Source organism: Chroicocephalus ridibundus, chromosome 4, assembly GCF_963924245.1.
Source record: "Chroicocephalus ridibundus chromosome 4, bChrRid1.1, whole genome shotgun sequence".
Lineage (NCBI taxonomy): Eukaryota > Metazoa > Chordata > Aves > Charadriiformes > Laridae > Chroicocephalus > Chroicocephalus ridibundus.
Window position 1 is genome coordinate 40,844,856 of NC_086287.1, and position 13,466 is coordinate 40,858,321.

At 52.2% G+C, this 13,466-nt stretch overlaps 1 protein-coding gene across 1 annotated transcript; it reads right to left on the bottom strand.

The window, feature by feature from the left end:
• Nucleotides 1-9,532: 9,532 nt before the first annotated feature.
• On the bottom strand, nt 9,533-13,226 carry ZFP36L1 (ZFP36 ring finger protein like 1). Its single transcript, XM_063333540.1, has 2 exons — nt 12,981-13,226; nt 9,533-12,081 (listed from the first exon to the last, which is right to left on the bottom strand). Exons 1-2 carry the CDS (start codon nt 13,035-13,037, stop codon nt 11,131-11,133), a joined length of 1,008 nt encoding a protein of 335 aa, XP_063189610.1. The 5' UTR covers nt 13,038-13,226; the 3' UTR covers nt 9,533-11,130.
• Nucleotides 13,227-13,466: the final 240 nt, after the last annotated feature.

Sequence of the window (13,466 nt, forward strand, 5' to 3'; positions counted from 1 at the left end):
TTGTTTACTTTTCATATTTCACTTAGATGGAGCTGGGGAACAGGCTGGATCCCTCGTCACCCCTCAGTGCCAGCTGTGGGAAAGAGTCATGGCAGTCCTCATCTTATCAGTGGGACCACACAGAGTAGATGTGCAAAAATGGAAGTAATCCACACTTCTGCCAGCTCTGGCCTTTTCACAGTCAATCGCTATGGGCTGGGAAAAGGGGCATAATGTACTTTTTTCAAAATCCTAATTATACAAATTATCACCCTGAACCCCGCTGTCTACCAGGTTTTAATGAAGAAAGAGCCCATTTCACTACCTAAATAAATCCTCTAGGACCCAGTGTGGAAGTATAGTCCCTGTGTGTTAATGTGGCAGCAAAATCTTGACCTGGCAAAGGCATGATGGGTGCTGTCTGTGAGAGCCACACAAGCCCACGGCCTTAGCAGTGAGGAGGAGAGGTCGGGTAGGACGGTACTTACAGCAATGCAAGGGCGTTGGGTTTTTTCCATCCCCCTAAGGAGATGAACTCAGCATACTCTCTGAACTTCTTCAGGCCTTTCAGAAAATAACTCATTATGAGCTTTTTAGCACATGAAGGGTATCAGGACAAGGGAGGCAAAGCCAGAGGACGGCAAGTCACAGGAGCAGAGCTCCTCATTTCAGCAGGCTGGAGGAGCTTGGTGGGCTTCCAACTTGCCTTCTGACATGGTCCCGCAGGTCTCTGACTCTCAGTAGAGCCGGTGACCTACAGGGCCAGTAGACAAGTGGCTTATCTACACATTGGGGGAATTTTAAATCCTTTGGTCTAGCCAGAGAGAGAGAGACAGCACACATCTTGTTGCTCCGTCTCTCCCGGGAGGAAGGTGTAGGCAGAGGTGCCCCCAGACAGTGACCAGCATGTTACAGCCCTCGGTTCGGGGAGTGGGTGCTGAGCACGGCGGGTGGCGAGCAGGGCTGCAGGAGGAGGAAGCGCAACTAGGAAGTGAAATGAGCATCTGGTCCTCATTTGCCAGCAGCCCGCTCCTGCCATGGGCAGCCTTTGCTTGCCCTGACCCAGCTCCAGAGCCCCCTCGGTGGCAGGGTGGCCATGGCCAGCTGCCTGCTCTCCTCTGCCGGAGCCAGCGCTGAGCGTGGTGGGGGCAAAGGGCCTTTTCTCTCCGACGTGAAGCCAGCGTGTCCCGCCAAGGGCTGGCCCCACGCAGTGGCTGTGCCCGGCCCTCTTCTGCCCAGGCAGCGGCGCTGCCTGCTCCGGAGCCCAAACCCGCTCCGGGCAGGTTGCCACTGTCGCACCTTTTGAAGCCTGCCTCGTGTTCCCTGTTGCCTGCAGTGCTACAAAAAAAGCACTGAGTGCACTTGGTGTCTGAACCAAACCAAAAACCCATCTTACGCCCTCCGACTTCACCCACCTACACCTCATGCCTTCCTCCCCTCACTTTCCTGGGGTGCTCGAGGCATAATTGCTTGTGGGGCACAGAGTTATGGTCTTATCAGCCCAAGTGGTTTTGATTGCTAATCATGTTGTTTGTGATGACAGTCATACACTGAATAAGAAAAAAACAGTGGAAGAGCAGATAAAGGTGACCTACTAAGCATGCTGTGGGTCAGCCATCTTTTTACACCAATTTTGATAAGGCCTTTTATAAAGACTGTTGGAAGAAATAAATAGCATGACCCAAAGGGCAAAGTTTTTTATGGACAATAAACCAGTGACGTGATAGGAAACAGCATTACAGGTTACCCCTCCCTCTCGGAGCCGGGAGTAAGAAGGGCCCAAGAATCTGTACCGTCCCGTCCAACTCACTGGCAGAAACAAAGTGCGGGTACCATTGCTGGAAAAGTGTCTATCAGATATCGCTGGTTGTTCAGCTCATCTACTCCTTATGGGTATTTAGATTCATAGTTTCTCTTTTTAGCAACTAAGATAAAATTTTATTGCTCTTTTTCCTTTGGATACATTAAGCATCTAATCTGTCCTGTTTACCACCGCTGGAAACCAGATTCTCATTGCTGAAACCCTGACGCAGGTCAAGTGCGATTCCTGAAACCAGCCAGCCTGCCGTTCAGCTTCCAGATGAGACACACATTAGAGAAAATATTTTACTTGCAGTACACCCAGAGGTGACCCAACATCCCTGAAAGAAGATCATCACCGCTTTGCCAAGGAGCCTCCTTTTCAGGGCAGAACTTGATTCTAAAATATTAGTGACTTGATAGCCGCTGGTGAGGACGCTGGATGATTTAGTTGATTTAAATAACAGAGTTATTCCGAATGGGGAAGCAGCACATGGTGAAAGGCTTGCTGTACTTTTCTATACTGACCAACACTAGGAAACCAGGCAAGCTGGCTGCTGATACAGAAGGGAGATGAACATTTGCGATGAACAAGAAGGGGCTGTTTCTTTTCCCACTGCATGCTTGCCTGTTGGAAATGAGCTGATCAGGCAGGTCACAGGGCCAAACTCTACAGCTGAATTTTTTTAAGGCCGGATAATTTTATGACCACTGTTAAGCGCTGTAATTTATGTAAACCAAGATAATGATAAGTGGAAACAAATCAACTCATGTTTCAAAGCTTATGTTCCCCGGGGACAGGGATGAGTGTCTCTCCTTCAGGAAGGAAAACCAATGGGCAGGAGCACGACTTCTTCTGAGCACGTTGGGGGGACCCCGGGCTGCCCCAGCCTGACAGCGGGGTGACCGCCCAAGGATCCTGGGCACCGTGGAGCATGGTGCTAATATCAGAGCTAGATGTTATGCATGTATGCTTACACCGTACATGCAATCCAGTGGGGATAAAGTCCCAAGAACCAGGCACCCACCACTGTCAAGCTGTGTGCAGGGAGCCAGGATGCCCCACAATAACGGGGCAGGGCCCTGGTTGGCAGCACAATGCTGTGACAAGAGGTCGAGCTCTGTAACCCATTGTATTCCTAACAGAACCATATCATTTGATACAGCATTTTTCTCCTGTCTTCATCACAGATTATGCCAGGAAGGTTGAATTTTCCTCCACAAGAACCAGCATCAGTGAGAGCAGAAACAGGCTGAAAATGGAAGTCCAGGGTGGATTTAGGACATCCTGGTCTTGAGCAGGCATGGGAAGAGAGGAGTGGAAAGCTTTGGAAAAGCAGATCCTCTGGTAGCAGGCTGGGGAAGAGCGCAGCTGGCAGGAAAGCTGAAAGGTGAAACCACATGTGCCATTCTGCAGGGACTTCACCTGGAGCCCAACTGGACTCCAGTCTCGTTAACCAAAGGGGATGGGACACGAAGTTAATGGCCACAAACCTCTGTAGGAGACATTCAGGTTAAGTATTAGACTACATAGAGAGAGAGTAAAATAGCCTGAGCGTTGAAACTGCCTGACAAGGGAATGCTGTGGACGCGTCAGGGCTGGAGACGTTCAAGGCTATTGCTAGACAACTCTCTGTGCCGGAGCGGTGGTTTGGGGATAATGAGATCAGTCCTGTCACAGTTAAGAGTGAAGGTCTGGATGACTCACTAGAAGTCCCTGCCAACCTGGATGATACACTGATAACCCCACGGGCGGCCTGTCTCCGGCCTCCATCACGAGACCGCTGGCCTCCCCCAGCTGCCTGCCCTCAAGTTCTTACAAACTACTCGCTTCTGAAACAAATTTTCCAGTGTTTCGAAAACATCTTCAGTTCTGTTTTCATCCACAATGAAAGTGTTTTCCTGGTCAGAAAAGTGCTGGAAGAAGGAAAATGTCTTGGTCAGCAGATTCAGTCTATGAATCCAAAGCCACACGACCTAAACTTAGAGGAAAACGATTTTCTGCAGCTCCCCTAGCTCTTTTGGCTGGGCACCCTCAAGAGGGGGTAAACTAGCTTTGTTCTCGGCTTTTTAATCCCATGGTGAATTTGTAGGTCTAATCATGGGGAAAATGGGGTTATTTGTAAACACAGCACAGAAGATCTGAGGCTGAGAGAAAATAAAGAGGGAGCTTCTTTGCACATTGTCAGCACCATCCCTTCTCCAAGCAAAAGTGCACCTTTTACACTCTGATGTTGGCCTTGAACAAAACTTTTCCTCATTTCTGGTGCCTGTAACTTCTTAGTAAACCAGAACTTTGCTAGCGGCCAAAAGCCCTTGCAGCATCTCCAGAGCTGTGAGAAACACAGTATATTCCCTCCGTGTAGCTGTAGTCAAGGTAAATCACAATGGGTCCCACATAAGACTGCTCAAGAGATCTCTTTATAGCAAACACAGCAAGAGCTTCAAGAAATAACTTAATTGGAGTTTGTTCCATATTGCTTAATGTCTCCTTAGGGGCTGTGGCTACCATCCCAAACAACATTTCTATGGCTTGCGTGGCTACATCCTTTTCCTGTGAATCAACGTTGGCATCTGCTCATCCAGAGTATTCAGGAGAAATATTTGCTGTTGCCTGGAGACTAAGACAGGAGAAAAAGTATCAGGAGTCCTAAATTATTTTTGCAGCTCTTTTTGTGATGCTGTGACACCGCTGGACAATCCCCTTCACTTAGCAGTTGTATAGCTAACAGGGCTTTAAAACCTGTGGAATAGGTACAGTTATATTTGCCAAGTGCCCGGAACACCTGTAAAGTCCTCCCAGGCCCACACATGAAAGGCATCATGTAGAAGTTCAAAGTGCCTCTGCTACATGGGCCAAGCAGACTCCATCCTTCTTTGTTGGCATTGTCATCGCTTGTGCTTTCTGTCCTCTCTGGGAGGGAGAAAAACACCGCAGAGACAGAACGACTCCACTGAAAAATGTCCGACCAGCTCTTTTGCCGACCGGTGGTCTGGTAGCACCGGAGGTACTGCAAACATACCATACCTACGGCTTTGCCTCCGCCCGGCTGCTGTGGTAGGACTTTAAATACACAGAGAAATGCTGAACGCTGAAATGTTTCCACCGGCTCCAGTTGTTAAAACTTTTCACATCACACCGGCAACCGCTCACATATGTGGGGGATGAGGAAACTTCCTTCCACCCAGAGGTGCAAGAAAACGCTGGAGCTGGCAGTCACGTGCTCCACACTGCCTTACAGCCTGCAGGATCCTGCACGGAAAAATTTCACTTCCACGTGTTGACTAAGTTAATGTGGTGGGGATAGTGGGCGGACATAAAATGAAACTATGAAAAGAGATTAATTTGCAGCTGGAGCCCAGGCAAGGAGAACTCCGCTCCTCTGTTTGCTCAGAAAACGGCAACTTTGACCAAAACCTGGGCAAAAAGAAGATGTTAAGGCAGCGGTAGTTAAAAAAAGAAAAAAAAGAAATCACAACTCGGGGGGGGGGGGGCGGGGGGGGGAAGCAGCAAAAGTTAAGCAAAGCCTCTCTGGAAATTGAGATGTGGAATTCAAAACATTTGCAGTATAATAAACCCAGGCGAGCCCATAAAGCTGCACCAGCCAAAAGGAGCTCTGTTCTGCCCAGGAGGAAACCCGAAGCGGCGTCACGCCTGGCAGCAGCCGCCCCACAGCCCCGCTTCCTCCCCGCCTCACTGCAGGGCTGCCTCCCGCCCTGCCCTCGGCTATGTTTAACGCAGCGTCTGTTTCCACTCTAACCCCTTCAGTTTGGAGGGGGAGGATATAAATCAGCCGCGGAGCTGCCCACAGGGCTTAGTCACAGCAGGTATTGGTTTAGGGTGTCTTAGAGGAACTATTTTTTTTTTTTTTCATTTCGCTGGAAGTATTCTAGGGAATAAGCGTCAGCTTTGTGAGGAACAGGCATTGCTTAACAGGCCAGAGAGTCTCCAAACAAAGGACATTTTACATCACCAGGCAGAATCATCTTCTAACGTTTTGGGCTGAACTCAGCCTCGAGCGCCAGGGCTGTTCCACGAGTTCCCGGCAGATGCTTGCAGCATCCCCACCGAGCCACTCTTGCCATCCCTCCCAGTGTTCCCAGCCCAGAGAGACCCTCTGCGATGGGTGTCACCCCATCCTCCCAGCTGAACTGCTTCACAACACTAGTTTTGCTGTTTTCCTCCTGTTTGTGGCTGGTTCATACCCCTCAAACTGCTTCTGCTATGGGCTCCTCCTGACCCCTTTTCTGTGGGGCCCAGGTAAGGAAGGCACCATTCTTCACTCTTCTTTTTTTTCTTGCCTGTTTTCACTTCACTCACCATGCAGAAGCACTGCCTCCCTGGCCCCACTGTGGGGTATGAGACCACAAGTCTTGATGTTTGCCAGTTGATACGTAGGGCATGAGGAGCCTCCCTCAAGCACAAGCCCCTCTCTCCCTCCCAGGTGGGTATTGGCGCCGTGCTTTTGTGTCAATGCCACCCCTGGACATATCTGCAGCCTCCAGCCACCACAACACCTCCAGCACTGGAGCTAGGAGCCTCTTTGCTCACACACTGACCGCTGCACCTTCTCCCAAAGCCTCTTTCTCCAGGCTCAAGCACACGCTAACTTTCCTCAACACAGGCCACACAAATTGCAGCAATTAGCAAGTGCAAAGGGCACGCTGTGGTTTTCGCATGTATTACTGCATCTCAATACTCATTCATATCCTTGGGCATAGTCATCAGACAGTATCCAGCAGGCTATCCACTATGCAGACCTTCCTCTCAATGCCGCTGCTCCTGAGCCCCACTGGAGAGACCCAGTTCATTAGCCTTCGCGCATCCAAACACCATTAGTGAAGAAATCTTCAGACTCGAGACTTCTCTCCAGCACGGCTTCTCTCTCACCCTCGCTAGCCCCATGCTGTGTGGACTTGACCTCTGGCTCTTGCCTTGCTCCCAGTCTCTAACGGTGACCCCATCATTTCCTGCCCCACCGCTACCTCCCCTCTGCTGTGCAAGGCCTGGAAGAGCCCCAGTCTTCCCCACGTGATTTCCCACAGCAGCTCCAAGTCCTAGTCACAGACCATTGCCCTCCCTGCGCAGGAACTGTACAGACTGAAAATATGAGCCAGCTTGGAACAGTCTTCCAGGCATATTTCTGCTGTTCTCCACTTCTCCAAGTTCTTTCCTTCTCTGCCTCACAATTTCATGACTATGCTGATGAGGCAAATTCTGTCAGGACCAGGAACTTGGGGCATTTCAGGGTTCTTTTTAAATGGTTTTGTTTGTTACTTGGAATCTGGCACACCATGCCTATGTGCAAGTAATGCTAAACAAAGGCTGGCCAAAACTAGATAGTAAAGTTCCCAACTGCCATTAAAAACAACAACAACAAAGAAATCCTATTTGATTTTGCAGCCCTCACCTACCGAGGACTTTGGGAAATGAGGCGGCCTCTGTTTCTACAGCCCCTGATTGCAGAACTGGAGATGTTTTGGTACAAAAGCCACACCTAGCCCATAGCAAGGGAGGAGCCAGTAGAGTTGCTGGGACACCTACAGCTGTTGCAGGAATTAGGAAGGAGGGAGGCAGCTACCGGGGTGGGATCTGAGCCACCTGGAGCTCTGCAGATCAAAGTCATCCTGTTACTCCTTACCAAGAGGCAACTGGCACAGGCAAGCCGGCTGTAATTTCCAAAGACAGCTAGATATGTTGAAGGTGGATAGCACTGGAGTCACCTGACTTTGAAGCCAAAAAATAAGTGACAGCTAATGCCTGCAGCCCAGGAGCATGGAGCCAGCCTTCTTACAAGGAGCCCACAGCAGCAAGCATCCATGACTACAATAAAAAGTACATGAAGAGCAGCAAGAGCCACCATAGGTGTCCCCCTGCCCAACAGTAAGAGCTGCAAGTGCAACTTGTGAAGTGCACCGAGGCACACTCTGCCATGCCACCTTAGATGTGATGACAGGTATGTTGTCCTTGTGGCTGCTCCTCTCTGCCCTGGCACCCCAGGCACGTCAGGAGCAACTGCAGATCAGGCAGATCCCTGCACTGCTGGAGGCTCTTGCGAGCTCGCTCGCTCTCTCTCAAACTATTAAAAAAAGTGAACTTCTCATGCTGCCTGTTCTGCTGTTCTCTATCCCCTGCGTGATCTAGCTCAAGGTTAGTTTCAAGAAGCAATACACTGAGTGACAGAGCATTTATCATTAACAAACTCACAGGATGGTGCTGGCTTCCCAGGACTAGTGCACTAGAAGGACGAGGGAAGTACACGAGTACCATGAGCAAAGACCTACTTTTAGCACAGCTTCACAGTTGTTTGCCATACCAATAGCACTGTGCAACTAATACAGCTATTTTCTTTATCAATTATTAACCGGGCAAAGACTATTTGTTTGAAGAGCTGCACAGAAAGTCCAGAGAGGAAGCAAGCAGTTTCAAGCTCCACATGCACGCCCCGCGATAGGCTTGGGATCCTCTCCAGATCAGATATGCCTTGCTCTTCAGGGGCTGGCGGCTCAGCTTCCAGCAGCGGGGAAGGAGGCAGGCCTGGCTGCTTGCTGGAGCCAAGCACGTCTCTTCCAGGCAGAAGCCCATCTCTCATGTGGCCCTCATTGCCTTTGTGCCCAGGGGTAAGGCTGTGGTCAGCAGAAGGTATCTGAAGGCCGTTGAGCAGTACCGGGGCTGTGCCTGAGGCTCTTCTCTCAGGGACCAACATGCAGACCCCACTGTGCCCTAGTTACGTCAGCATCTGCCAAGCAAACCCCCCGTACAGCTTTTGCACCATTCATGGGAACCAGCTTCTACCAGCCACACTCCTCTTCCACCATCTTTCCTCCACCTAGCTCACCTTTAGTGCCAGACCACACAAGAAAGAGCGTTGCACAAAGCCAACAGCAGGGCAGGTACGTCGGTGTAAGCCTTGAGGGATCCTGCAGCTTTTGTGCGGCAGGAACTTTTCCAACATGAATTAGGAAACGTCTCTCCTGAACATTGAGGCATGTCAAGACAGCTGAAGGACTGGTGGTTCGGCAGCAATATTCCACCCCCAATTTGGAAGAGACCTGGAACAGTTTCAGATAAAGAGCGCCAATCTTGCTCCAGAGGAGAGCTCAAAGGTGAAAACACAAGACTTTCACCATGAGCAGTGCTGGCAAAGAAATGTCCCTGAACAAAACCACTGGCTTCGGAAGTTTCTGGGATTGACGACTTGAATGCGATAGCACAGAGCTCTGCGCGTACACCAAGACTTTGTTGGCGGTCCGTGTTTCTTTCCCATGCCACACACCAAACAGCTGCTCTGCCAAAATGGACCAGTACTACCAACAAGCCAGGCCTGAGATTTGGGAGATATGCACCACTTCAACATCCCACTTCAGCCTCACTCAACACATGCACAGACTCTCCTTTAAGGGGAATGAGCTGTGCAGGAACACAGGGCACACACATGAGGAATAAAAACCAATCCAAGGTTTAAGCTACGCTCATCAGAAAGAAGTTTGCAGGAACAGACTGAGCAACTCCGGATGCGAAGAGGACTCCGTAAGAGACAGGGAGGGGGGTAGAGGCCACATCAGGTATTTGCTGCCATTGATCCAAGCCCCCACGCGCATGCAGGGCTGACCCATTGAATGAGTGGGGAATGATGGAGGGATGCCCGAGCACACGGTGGGCACCTCAAGGGTCAAGAAAATTATCTGCATTTGAGTGGTTGTCTAAAACCAGCCCCTTGATTTTTGCAAGTAAAACCAGCTCCACTGTCAGTTTCTTGAAAAAACTTGGGGTTTATTGATTTAAACTGCAAACAGTCGTTACAAAAGAGATTCTCTTTTAAATAAACTCACACAAAGAGGAAGAAAAAGCAATGTAGTGAACAGTAACAGGGGAAAAAAAAATTACATTCATTTTTCTCTTTGTGCCAGTCCCATTCACCTTGGCAAGGAAAACTCCAAACTTGGAATACAGAAACACAAAGACAAACTGTATTTGGAATGTCTTCAGATAGGCACTTTGAGCCCAAGGCTTTTCTCCTTGAAGAATCTATACAAAAGAGGAAGAAAAAGGTCTTCCTTTCACGCTGCCTCTCAACAGAGCTCAGGTATGTACATTCTAAAGCCCAGGTAGGCAAGACCCAGGGGAGGGGAAGAGGAAAAGTGGAAAGGCAAAGAAGCACATTAACTCAATTTGCAGTCCAACACAAAAAAAAAAAAACAGGAGGGGGGAATTCTAAAATAAATAATCCAAACACAGTTTTTGCATTTTTTTTTAAATTAATTTTTCATTTTTTAAAATAAAATAACCAAAAAAGGTGAAAAGTTACAAAAAATGTCATTGTAGTATAATATATTAAACTGTGGGGAAAAAAAGGAAAAGACACTTCACAATCTTAAGATTAATATGGAAGATCATAATTTAAACATAAAAGAATATATTCTATGGATTCATCATCCCGATAAATATGAACAAAATTAACAAAAAAGCATAGGTTTCGGCAATAAATACGTTTTGATAAGTTAAATAAGCTTTTTTATATTGTTGTGCAGTGACAAGCAAAATTTGCTCTCCAATTTCTGAAAAGTTATACAAAATTAAAAACCCAGAAAAAAATAATAAAAAGCTTGGCGTGAGTGCTCTAAGATAGGTCTAAAGTACTCTAGAGCAAAACCATTAAAGCTATGTCTACTGGAACTTTGTTTACACGAACTTGTGTGTGTGTGGAATGACTTCCGTCAGCCCCACCCCCTCTATTTCTTTATTTGTTTTAAGATGTCACATGAATACACGGGGAACTTTTAGCACCAAAATCAAGTCTCTCATAGTCCATCTGGTTTTTGTTTTCTTCTTTTTTTGTTTTGTTTTCTTCCTCCCAGTCGAAGTCCCACTCATGTTACAATCTTTGTCCGTTCTCAGCTTTCCTTCCCGCAGACCTGAGCGGATCCAGGCAAGATTTAGTCTTTAAGGGGAGGGTGAGAAAGAGAACTGGATGTTAACGCTTGCCCACATGCCTGCAGCCTAGCGGAAACTGGCCAGTCGGGAAGGAACTGGGAGGGGGCGATGCAGTACATGGCCAGTGGAGGGAGCTGGATCCGGACATTTCCTGCACATCTGGAAGTGCACAGAGCTGCTGGTGCCCTCTGCAGCTGGAGAGGTAATACAGTCACAGTGAAAGTGTTAAAGGCACTAATTTTGTAAACGTTATTGCTTTTCATCGTAATTTGGCACTTAAGGTTTAAGCCAGTGGGTCTACAGCAGGCAGGTGGGCACGTTAACATCCAGCTCAGACTACTGGGGAGAGGGTGAGGGGAGTTCAGCTTAACATCATAATAGAGGTGTGGGGGGAGGGAGTAAGAGGAAACCCCAGATTAGTCGTCGGAGATGGAGAGTCTGCTGAAGATGGGAAGACGTCTTGAGGTGTCCAGGATAGGGGAATCTGAGCCGCTGTGGCTGCTGCTGGAGCTGCTCAGATAGCCCTCCTGATCAGAGAGGGAGTCCTGAGGACTGGGTGGCGAGTCAAACATGTTGGGGGACTCGGACATGGGCCTGAACAAGAAGGTGGTGGGGGAGCTCCCGCTGGGCACCTGCACCCCTATGCTGGGGGCAAAGAGACTGACCAGCTCCTGGCTGGAGAAGGTGAAGGGGTTGCTGGCGCAGTCAGGCAAGGTGGGGGAGCCCAGCAGGTCGTCGGCACTCAGCATGGGCGGCGGGGTGATGGAAGTGGGGCTGTCCAGCAGCCCGCTGGCAGCAGTGCTGGGGAAGCCGGCGAAGCTGAAGCTGTGCTGCAGGCGGGGTCTGTCAGTGACGGCGGGCTCCCGGCCGCCCGCCACGGCCCGCCGCTCCTCCGCGTTGTGGATGAAGTGGCAGCGCGGCCCGTAGGGGCAGAAGCCGATGGTGTGGAAAGTGCGGCAGAGCTCGGTCTTGTACTTGGGGTGGCGGGTGAGGCTCCGCAGCTCGTGGATGCCGTGGGCGAACTGGCACTTGTCGCCGTACTTGCAGGCGCCGTTCTCCTCGAAGGGGCGGCACAGCTCCGTCTTGTAGCGGCTGGAGTTGACCTGTCCCCCGGGCTGCTTCTGCTGCAGCAGGCGCTCGCCACCCTCGGAGAAGGAGCGGTCCCGGAAGCGGCTTTCCCGGGGGCCCAGCATGGGAGCCGGCTCCCCTTTCAGGCTGCTGAGGAGCTGGTTCTGGTGAAACTTGGAGTTGGGCAGGGTGACAGAGTGCCTCCTAGGGAAACCCCCGCCGGCCGGGGTGCCCACCGCCTTCCTGTCCAGCAGGCACCCGCCGACACCCGAGGGGCTGTAATTCAACATCTTGTTGCTCTGCGGGGAGAAAGCAAGGGCCGGTCACTGCCACCGCCTCCTCCGGCGTCCCCACGCAGCCCCGGCAGCCTCCCGCGGCAGGGCTCGGCTCGGAGCCCCGCCGGCTCCCACTGCCGGGCAGCGAGCAGGGCGGCCCGGGGAGCGGCGGCCGCCCAGCACCGCCGCCACCCCGAACACACTCCGCAGCAACCTCAGCCCCTTTCGCCGCTCCACCCGAGGGCCCCGGGCCGCCCGTCCCCCCGCCCCCCCCCCCCCGCGCAACCCTCACGAAGGGCAGTAACGAAACGAGCCAAGCGCCAGACGCGGGGGGAGCCGCCGGCTGCATCTAAAAAACAATTCGAAACTCCCGAGGCCGGAGCTCTTTTCCTGGGAAAGCCCCCCCGGGCGACGGCGGCGAGCGGGAAGGGCAGCGCGCAGCCCTGGCGCCCGCCCCGCCGCTCCCCCCCGCAGCGCAGCGACGGCTCCCGCCCAACCCCCGTTTCCCCCTCCGGCAGGGCTGGGGCGAGGGGCGGCCGAGCCCCGTGGGGAGGGAGCCCGCCCGGCCCCGCGGCAGCGCCGCCGCCCGCCGCGCCGCGCCCGGGCGTGTTGCAGCGCGGCGACCCCGGGGGCAGGGGAAGGATCCGGATCGCCCCCCTCCACTCCCCGCCCGGCGCGGCGGCTTAGCCCGCCAGGAGCGCGGGGGGCTGTCCCCCCGCCTCCTCCTCCGCGGCGGCCGAGGCGGGAAGGGCGGGCGGCGGTGGCGGGGGACCCCTCGCCCCGGGACGGGACGACCCCTGCGCCACACTTCCTCCCGACCACAAAACAAAATGGGGGGGGAGAGAATAAAAAATACCCCACGCCAAACACGAACTCCAAAGAAGCCCCGAAGCCGAAGGAGCAGCCGCCGACGGCGCCCTTACCTTGCATAAAACTTCGCTCAGGTCGAAGATGGTGGGCGACACCAGGGCTGTGGACATCTTCGGCCAGCGAGGGGGGGTGCGGGGGGAAGCGGGTGGGGCAGCGGCACAGAGGGACACGAGGAGTCACGGCGTGGGTACGGCACAGCCTCCAGCGCCCCGGCGCGCAGCCTCCCCCCGCCGACGACGCTGCCGCCACCCGCCCGGCCGCCGCGCCCGCTCGTCGCTTCCAGTGGGCTGGGGGAAAAGCTCAACTTATAAAGTTTCGGACTTACCCCGGGAGGAGGAGCCGTCGGCGGGAGGAAGGGGAGGAGGAGGAGGGCGGGCAGGGTGATTGACACCGCGACTGAATCACCAGGGCGGGCGAAGCCCAGAAAAAACTTTCGGGAGGAAGAAGGCGGGGGGTGGGGAGGGACAGAGGGAAGGAAAAAAAAAAAAAGAAAGAAGAAGAAAAAAAGAAAGAAAAGGGGAAAAAAGCCGCGGCGCGGG

Excerpts from the sequence above, each read along its gene's own strand:
- ZFP36L1 (XM_063333540.1), bottom strand. The coding sequence starts at position 13,037 with ATGTCCACAGCCCTGGTGTCGCCCACCATCTTCGACCTGAGCGAAGTT. Across the intron at positions 12,082-12,980 it reads TGAGCGAAGTTTTATGCAAG|AGCAACAAGATGTTGAATTA; the intron begins GTAAGGGCGCCG and ends TTCTCCCCGCAG.